Source organism: Sminthopsis crassicaudata, chromosome 2 (genome assembly GCF_048593235.1).
Source record: "Sminthopsis crassicaudata isolate SCR6 chromosome 2, ASM4859323v1, whole genome shotgun sequence".
NCBI classification, from domain to species: Eukaryota; Metazoa; Chordata; class Mammalia; order Dasyuromorphia; family Dasyuridae; genus Sminthopsis; species Sminthopsis crassicaudata.
The window spans coordinates 96,267,162-96,277,440 of NC_133618.1; the positions used below are offsets into that span (position 1 = coordinate 96,267,162).

The 10,279-nt window shown below is 36.5% G+C and overlaps 1 protein-coding gene across 1 annotated transcript in view; it reads right to left on the reverse strand.

Moving 5' to 3' along the window:
* GRK5 (G protein-coupled receptor kinase 5) overlaps positions 1-10,047 on the reverse strand; it is a 309,334-nt gene extending 299,287 nt beyond the window's left edge. The window contains exon 1 of the mRNA XM_074286872.1: positions 9,810-10,047. Within this exon, the coding sequence (XP_074142973.1) occupies positions 9,810-9,861 (52 nt within the window). The 5' untranslated portion in view covers positions 9,862-10,047. The remainder of the gene's footprint in view (positions 1-9,809) is intronic.
* Positions 10,048-10,279: the final 232 nt, after the last annotated feature.

Genomic DNA, 10,279 nt, shown 5'->3' on the forward strand with positions numbered 1-10,279 from the left:
TAGAGTCCTATTACCACCAAGTCTCTTTGTCAAAACTTCCTTTTCCCCAATTCTTGTTAAGTGTAATAAGCAAAGACTCTTGGAGAAAAAAGAAACTGACTCTTGAGACTATGCTTGTGGGGGCACTGTCCTCTACATTGCTGCTTCCCTTTTCTCCCACATGAATTTATCCTAAACATAGTTTCAGCTAGTTATAGGACTGGTGATAATGAATGTCAACACCAGGAGGGAAGGGAACCATTAGCAGTAAACAACTAGCCTATGAGTCACCAAAAAAAATCAACACACATGCTATCAGTATGTAAGCCATACATTGCCTACCACAGCCTGGTTTGGAAGCCAAAGCCACAGAAGTATACTATATGTATGACCATGCTAAAAATATTTGTGAAAATTTCACTTCACATTGATTGGGATTCATGGAGGATCAGGTCTACACTGAAGTAGGCAAATGTACAGCATGACCCACTGGAAAGGTGACAAGAATCTAAGTTCAAATACAGGTTCCAGTACTTCTAGGAACTTCAATGATATCTAAGGTCATTTTTTTCATCTGTAAAATGGAACAGGTCAATAGCTGAAACATCTAATTGTGAGAAAAATACTTTGTGCTGCAATAGAAGAACTGTGCATAGAGTCAAGAAAGCCTGAGTTCAAATCTTTCTTTTGAGGAGTCACTTATCTAAGGCTCAATTTCCTTCTATATAAAGTAGCAATAATAATATCTATGGAATGTCCCTCCTAAGGTTACAATGAGAATCAAGCGATATAATGTACTGAGAGCACTTTTAAAACCTTAAATTTCTATATAAATGCCAGCTAATATTATTACATTATTCTTATTAATAAATCATATGGTGCTCTGTGAATTCAACAGTAATTCCACAAGCATTTATTAAGTGTCCATAGTCTACGGATGGTATACTAGGTATTGAGAATACAATGATTAAAATTAAGATAGTTCCTACCCTCAAAAAGCATATATTCTACTAGGAGGAGAAGTGGAGAACAGTATGTACAAAGAAAGTCCAACAAAAAAATATAGAAAACTAAATATAAAATAATGAAGGGGAAAGAGAAGCATTAGCATTATGAAAATCCTCACATAGGAGATGGTGCTTGAACTGAGCCTTTTAAGGGACCCAGAATTGCCAAGAAATTGAGGTGAGGAGGAAGAATATTTAGGGCTTGGGCAAGGGCATAGAATGTGGAGATGGAATGCCATTTAATATAAATAGTAGTTATTATTATTATTGGATGGGATATGGACAGCCAGGTAATGCAGTAGATAGAGTGCCAGGTTTGGAGTTAGAAACACTCATATTTGTGAGTTCAAATCCGGCCTCATACACTTACTAGCAGTGTGGCTCTGTGTAAATCACTTAACTCTTTGTCTTATTTTCCTCATCTATAAAATGAGCTGGAGAAGAAAACGGCAAACCCCCCCAGTGTCTTTGTCAAGAAATCCTCAAACAGGGTTGCAGAGAGTCAGACAAGAATGAAAACAACAAAACAACAGTAATATATTGGTTGCAGCAAATGTTATATATCACATCACTTCATGTGATATGTCACAACTACAATAACAGTACATTCTACACTTTGCATGATTTAAGTAGCTGAGTGACAAAATCAACACTGCCCCCCATCAAGTTGTTAGGGGCATAATATGCCCTGCCAGTACTGGTACAATATATTACTAGGTTCTCCTATCCAGGAAATGTTGCCATTAATTCTCTGGCCATATTTCATATAAAAATAAAATTCATATAAATAAACAAAATTTCATTTGTAAACCATCACTAAAGAAAGGAAATCTAATTTTTCCAATTTGTTTCAATGACAGGTTGATATTTAAGTGCTCTATAATTGAATTAGCATGAAAATATTTCAAATCTCTTAGGATAAAGTTCCTAAAGGAAAAATCATTTGAATTGTTTTTAAGAGAATAAGATTTTTAATTATCCTTTAAAATTAATAAAGCTAATACCAATGGACTTGTGATAGAGGGAGCTATATGCATCCAGAGAAAGGACTAGGGAGTACTAAATGTACATCACAACACAACATTTTCACCTTCTTTCTCGTTGTTTGCTTGCTTGTTCTCTTCTTTCTCATTTTTCCCCCTTTTTTGATCTGATTTTTCTTGTGTAGCATAGTATATATGGAAATATGTTTGGAAGAGTTGCACATGTTTAGCCTACATAGGATTACTTGCTGCCTGGGGGAAGGGAGAGGTGGAGAGGGAAGGAGAAGGATTTGGATCATAGGGTTTTGCAGGAGAGTATGTCGAGGGCTATCTTCGGATGTATTTTGAAAAATGAAGAAGCTATTTTAAAAAAATAAAATAAAATAAGCCTATATACTCATTCTTTATCATCCTGCTTCAATACATCATTCTCCAGAGGAAGTCTGGATTGAGCTTATTTTTCCTATTTCACTCTAATTTAATAGCAGAAATTTAATAGCAGGAAAATTTCCCCCCATCTTATGAATTTCTACATTTACTTTTGTGTTGCTTTGCTTTGGTTTTTTTTTTTTTTTCTTTTTTGAGGCAACTGGGGTTAAGTGACTTATATAGGGTAATTCAGCTAGTAACTGTTATATGTTTGAGACTCAGGTCCTCCTGACTTTAGGGTCAGTTCTCTATCTAATTACCCCTAAATTTACTTATACAACTTTAAACTTTTCCCTAATACAATATTTGTTTTTAAATATTCCATATCATGAGTTTTAAGGTAGAATTCAGCATATTGCATGAACCTAGAATTAGGATTTAATTTCCACCAAGATAATCACTTTCTCTTTCAGGCTGAGTCCGCATAAAGATCTGAGATATGTGGGTGTCATTTCCTAGAAACTATGGATCTTCAACGCTGTAACTAAGTTTTCCCTCTTAGATCTTGTTTTCTATTTTTCAGTTTGGTTTTGTTTTCATTTCTCAGACCAGGGGGTCAGCTTGTTGCTACTAATATAGTCAGCTTTCTTGAAACTCATGGGGCCTCAAAATCATTCCCTGGTAGTGGATTTATTTGGGAAGGTCATTAATTCTTCCTAACCACTAAAAATAAAGGGCTATGAAATAACTAAAATAATCTGTCTCCAGGAAGGTCGAGGAATCACTGTTAGAAGCATTTTTGAGTAAACTGAAATCTGACATGATGGGACAGGCAAACTGCATACAATTTGACCTTTAAAACTTGGGGCATGGGCACCCTCAGACAAACACTGCAGGGTCCATCAAGACAGAGATTCCTTTCTAGTTAGGGTGATCAAAGGCTGTGCTTGGGTGGCATAATTAAGTATAAGTTTTCTTCTAGTATCCTGTCATACCTAAAACAAAAGGTTCTTATTTCAATACTGTTTTTAGTGGTTTTCATTTTTACAAGTCTCAGCTTTGATTAGGTTTGTGTGCAATCCTCCTTTGAAAACATCATGTTCCAGAAAATTAACAGTTTCTCTTCCAGGTTTGGGTCCTTTCTTCAAAGGATAGTTTTTAAAATTATCCCTAAAACTTTTTGCAGGTTGTTAGCAACTAGGGTTGTGGTGCAAAACAATACTTCTCCAAGCTTATCAAGGTATAGTCAAAACCATGAATACAAAGCTCAGGACCTCGTTAACAGCACTCAGCTCCTGATGCTAGGAGGAGGTAAGGATAGAAAGGCTTTCAATAGCACAAGGCTCTTCCACAATTCCATGGTTGTACCCAAAAACCTGGAAATGTCATAAATTGCCCTCATTTTAATTCCTATTTTTTTATAATTTAGTTCTGGATTATTTACTACATGTGCCAATTAAGCCCTCTGCAAAATTGTCAATAAGTAAATCAGGAATTGCTGCCTCATTTTATTTTATCTATTTATTTTTCTTTCTTTTTTTTTTTTTTTTTGAGGCTGTGGTTAAGTGACTTGTCCAGGGTCACACAGCTAGGAAGTGTTAAGTATCTAAGACAGGGATTTGAACTCGGGTCCTCTTGAATTCAAGGCTGGTGCTCTATCCACTGCCCCACCTAACTGCCCCGCTACCTCATTTTAAAAGTTAGATGAGAAAAGTTTAAATTTCAAATCTTTTCCCCTTTGTACAACATTGAAAATCTCAGCATTCGTTGATCACTCTCCTACAGAGCAGATTTTTCATTAGTTTAATTTCCTCATGGAAATATTTCATCTCTCTAAGGATATAGATTTTAAGGAAAAATAATTTCAAGTTATTAAAGAAATAATCTCAGATTTTTCATTTGCTTTTCATCATTATCTTTAAAAATATACAAGGCAGGGGCAGGTAGGTGGTATAGTAGATAGAGCACCAACCCTGAAGTTAGGAGGACCTGAGTTCAAATCTGATCTAAGACAGTTAACACTTCCTATTTTATATATATTGCATATATTTTGTAAATATACTGTGTTCTCATCATTATTATTGCACATCTTGTTTTGAATTTTTTTGCTGAAGAATTTCCTGATTCTTTTTTCTGAATTTCATATATCTTGAATGATTAAAGTGACAGTCCCTCTCTTTCCCTCTTTTCCTGTGCCCACTTCTGATTTGCCCTCTTTGTGTACTAACATATCTCTGATAAAATTATATTCTACCCTAACGCAACAAAAAATCTGCTGTGGCATTGTTCAGGCAATCATCTATCATAATTTAAATATTGTTCCTATGGAATTACCTGTCCCTATAATGTATGTTCTCCAAATTGTGCTTTTATGGAACTGAATGATAATATTAGGCAAAATACGGTCATGATCACAATCCCCTACATATATTTTACAACTGCGTATCTGTTTGTGGTTTATAAAGTATTTTCATATTATCTCCTTTTAGTCGAACAACTAGAAGCAAACTGGGCAAGTTTCCCCAATTTTCAAATAAGGAACCAAAGGCTCAGGGAGAAATTAAATAATTTTCCCAGCATCACCAAGTTAATAAGTAGCAGAGCTGGAACTATAACCCAGAACTTTTGATTCCTAGCCCAACATGCTTATCCATTACACCACACTACCCTTCCATTATAATGGTACTTGGGAATAGTTGGACTCCTAACCCTTGGAAAGGCTCTTTATCTTAATTCACAATTTTGAAATTGTCTAATTCTGAGCTCACCCAATAAAAGACTTGTCCTACAGATTGAATTTAAATACTATCCACATCTTTGGGGATTTTTATAACACTACTGTTATTTCCCATGGCTGGACTAAATAGTTCTTGGTGTAAAGTGTTTAAATTTGGCCAAATATTCTATTAAGCCAGTTCCTCAATTTTGGTATTTCTTGGGAGTCCATGGGGCATCCCTAGAAGCTTCATTTCAAATCCCCTGCAGGGTACCATTCAATAAGTTACAGCAAGAATTATAGCAGCTGCCAGAGATGTCCAATTTACATGGGGATTTGTTTGGGCCTTCGAAGAGTCTAGCATTTTGGTTTTTAGAGTCTTAAGCCAGAGCAGATGCATAATGTGACATAGCTCTGGGATACTGCCACAGAAAAATACATTAAAAGCTCTCCCACAACTTTTTATTATAATTTTTAAAAGAGAATCAGTAAGATAAACTGAAATAATTTTTCTAGGAGAAAGGTTGGACTGAAAAAATCCTGCTTTTTGCATATCTTTCAAACTTTTGAGTAGAGAAAAGATAATTTATTTTAAAAAGGGAGATGAATTGTACTGACCAAGCAAAACTGCTTTGAAATCCCCTTGCCTTTGCCAGTTCGAAAGCTGCTGCTTTTCTGTCCAGCATGTCTGAATGAATATTTTAAAGTTTGGATATTAACTATACTTTGTGGTATCACTAAAATATATGCAACTACATTAATGCAGAATTTCAAAGACATTCCATCTCTCTAATAGCCGAAACACACAGATGTTTCTGTTCAATTATCATCATTATCTTTCATGAAAAGTATATAGCCTAGGGATGTGGGAAAATGGGGTGAAAGAGAGAGAGTCACTGCTTAAAAGGAGATATCCTCCTGCCTATTTCCTGGTTATTCTTCCATCCTTTCACTTTCCCTTTTGGGAAATAAACTTCTGTAACCCCTCATTTTGAGCCTCAGAACTATGTAGACCTATAAAACTAGCCAGGTAGCCAAGAAAGCGCCTGCCCAATACTTTCTTTCCATAGTTCGGACATAAATGGGAATGACTGGGTAGAATTCTAACAGCTTTCTTTGTTCATGAGTCTTAGTTCTTGTCTCATGTTATTAGGTAGGGATAGTGATGATGGGTATAATCATAGAGCTGGCAAGAATCTGGGAGATCATCTAGTCCAACTTCTTTTTAGAAATGGGACAACTTGGACTGAAGAGAAAAAAATGGCTTAGCCAAGGTCACATGACAAACTAGTCATAAAGCCTGGATAAAAACTTAGGTCTCATGACTTCCAGTTCTGTAATTTTTCCCCCATGAAAAACTACCTTTTAGCCCTATGTTGTAAAATTCAAGATGATGTTTTTGTTTGTAATAAAATTTAGACGCCTGTGGGAACCTTTTCTTTGTATGTGAGTTTTTACTTGGAAATCAGTGATAGGATGACAACATTCCTATTTTCCTATATATACACACATACATAAAAATGTAATGAAAGTCTTTACTACCCAATTTTTAAATAATTAAAGAACGCTGGGACAACTTTCTTTAAATCAACTACATCTTTAGCCTTTTGACTTTTGGGTACTTTAAACCAAATTGTAAATGTATACATGTCATATTTATTGGTTTTTTTGTTTTTGGTCATTGAATAATAGTATCTTCTATTTCATACGTTGGTAGAAATGTACATTTATAGTAGCTCAGGAAAGAATCATAAGGACCTTCAAGTGTCTTAAGCCAAGACAAGCAAATGGGAGGAAGGAGAAAGAGAGAACAATTTTGATAATTTTAAATTGTGAATTCATGTTTTAAAATTCATTAATTCCAAAATGATTGCAGTGAATTTTAGAGCTGGTTACTGCTTCCCAGTTATTAATACCAAAAAAATCTCTGTCTTATGTATTAGGATACTTTTGAAAAATAGTGCCCTAAGCTAATTCTTTCCTTCAATTATTTCCCTCGTCCTTTGCCTTCCTTTTTTTAAAATGGTAAGCTTGAATTTATAATGTATTGGGAGGGGGGGGGAGAAGAAGTCAACCATCTGTCTTTAAGGATATACACTAATGACGAAAGGCCCCAAATTTACCCACTAATGTGGATCATTATAAATTCCTTTATAGCATTTAGAAAATGCGTCTGTCTTTCTTCAAAAGTCTATTTCTCTATTGTTGGGGACAACGGGACTCGTACTTTAAAGCCACATTTTAAATTGTTTGGGATGTACTTGTTAAGTTACTGAATTAAATTACATACTCCTTAATCACATTTCTCATCTGGAACCATTCACAAGAATCCTTAAGAAAGGACCATTTGTAGTGGGGAGTTTTTACATGTACCCTGAATCTCATGATTCTACTCTTTTCTTAATACTATAAAAGAGAAGGGAAAAAGATCAGGAAAGAGTTTCCTTATAAATCACTAATTTTTCTGCTAATTCATATGAATCTCTACTACTAGGTAGCTTGTCTCCATTTCAGAGGCATCATCTGGTGGTTATTTTCTCACTGTTTTAAGACAACCAAAAGAGAAATCTAAGAGGAAGGTTAAGATACATTGCTGAATTGTTTAAATTGCTACAATTCTTCCCTTAGAATATGGATGGTTTGGTCATCCTGTAGGAAATCCATCATTCACTATAAATGCCCAGCGAAACCCTTTACTTTCAGGGAGTCTAATTTATTAGTCTGACAAACAGAAATAACTGGTACTAAATTAATCTCAGTGAGAACACTTTTAGTTAATGGAAAAAACATTTCTATCTCACGCCTTTTCCCAGTGATATAAAGCAATACATCCTCTAAATGGAATCACCAAAGGATGAAAATCAGAACAAATTTAACAGAGATAGATTTTAAATTGAGAACTAACTACAAGGGACACTTCTTTGGGCAGCAAGAACAATTTAACGCAAGAGAAATCTGCTTTCTATTGCATCAACTACAGGCCCACAACACCTACAGACATGGATTCTCAAGAAATAATTTCAGAGTAAAGAAACATTGAAAACTTTTGCAACCCTTATAATGTATAATGATTTTTTCTACCACTAGCTGGCACAAAAAAAAAAGGAAGAAGGAGAAAGAAGGAAGAAGAGGAGGAGGAAGAGGAGGAGGAGAAAAAGAAGAGAAGTGACAGTAATAGTAATATGCCTGCAGATTTGTGAACTATCATGGGACAGTACTGTATCTCTAAAACAATGGTCACAGAATCTTTGCATTTCTTATCTGCAAAGATACAGTGACAGTTTTAAAAACCTAGCACTATCAATTTCCAAAATATCCAAGTTCTGTCATCTCCTTTTAAAGACTAAAAAAGACCAACAAAAGATGAGCTGTGACTAGTGAAGGGGGGAGGGAATGGGAGAAAGAGAGACCATAAACTAATTAGAATGTGTGTCCTGTCTCTGTTTTTTCAAAGAGAACCCTCCAGGGAGTGTTCCAGAGCAACCTAAGATGAAAAAAAGAAAAATACCTAAATCCCATCTCAGAGTTCTTAAGTACGATCCTTTTTGGGACAGTTCATCACCCTCCTCCCAGAGTTGGTACACAGATGGAACCACAAGGTAATGAAAAAAACTGAATAAATAGGATTCATTTCATTTCTGGTCAGGGATTCTACATCCATTCATCAAAATTAGTGAATGAAAATGTTAAAAACTGGATGAGGAAGATATTGGTATCCTTTTGAAAGCTAGGATCTTACATTGGAAACTGTCTGCATTTGGTTTTAAATAAACCCAAGTTACATGAAGCGGAAAACCACTTCCCCTCTTATGAAGATGTTACACACCTGGCTTGGAACTCGTTGGAAAAAGCGATGTTATATAAATCTCAGGTATTATGTATATGTACATACAACTAACCGTTAGAAGAAGTATGTAAGTTTCTTGAAGATGTAAGTTACATTTTTTCACATGAAAGGATAGTCAATGTATTTGGTCAGAAGAATGTTACTACCTGGGATCTCACCCACTCACTTGATACAATGTATCTAGGCACACTAATTCTAATAAGTCTAATAATGTTCACTTCTCCCCAAACCCACTTGTCTGTTCATAACTGAGCCAGAAAACAAATAGTTTAGGGGTTTTTTATAAGCATCTTCTAAATCTGTATTCTTTTTCAAGCAACGTAATCTACTGCCCTTTAAGTTCTGTGCACAGGCTAATTACCGAACATCTCAGTTTGCACTTAACACGGTCTTCCTTCACCGAACTGGATTTTCTTAAGAAGTATTAACAATGGATAGTTTACATCACTAATCTTGTCCTGCCCCTGCAAAAACTAGCATAATCCCTTACACACCATCTACTTCTACCCACACTTCTACCCACACTCACACAGGCGCACACAACATACAAAGTCAGTGCTATTTTGCCCTCGCATTTGCTAAGTTCTGCTTGAATGAATGCATCTCCGTCTAACCTTTTAATAATAGCTATTCAAAGTGCCGGGTCTGCAGGATTCGAGTTGAAAACTGGTGAATGTTTGATTCAACCTGCAAGCTCTGCATTTCTCTCTCAGAAATGAGTCAAATTTCTTCGATCAAAACAAAAATCTCTCTATACATATGAAGCATTTGCAGTGCTGAATTGAGATGCCCCGGCAGAAAACCTACGAAATGCGGGCATCTTTTACACATACACACATTTCATCTCACTCGGGTCATCGTAAACCAGTGAATGCTACAGGGATGCACCAGCCCTCTCGGTCTCTTACCTTCCCTGGCTTTTAGCAAGACAGTGTTGGCAACAATGTTTTCCAGCTCCATTGACAGTAGCAGTCTTTGCAAGGTAGCAGCTCGGCAGTGGGATGTCAGTTTCTAAAGGTGCTGCTGAGAATGGGAAGCCTTCTTTGCCTACCGCATGATTCCTTTTAATCCCTTTGAGTTTTTCTCCTCAATAAAGAAGAGCCGCGGCTTCTTCCTCCCTCTGTTTTCCCCCCTCCCCCCCTCCCTCAACAATTTCCCCCCCCACCCCCCACCCTCCGTATTTCTCGGTCACTCCATTCTCCTCCCCTCCGGCTCTCTGATGGTTTAATGTTTCAGATGCGTCTGCCTCCACTCTGTCCCTCCCGGGGGTGTGGTGGCGGGTTCCGCAACAATGCGCAGGCGCCATTCTGGGAGTTTGTTCATTCCACTGGGCTCGTAGGGATAGGGATCCTGGGATTTGTAGTCTCCCTCCCCTTCC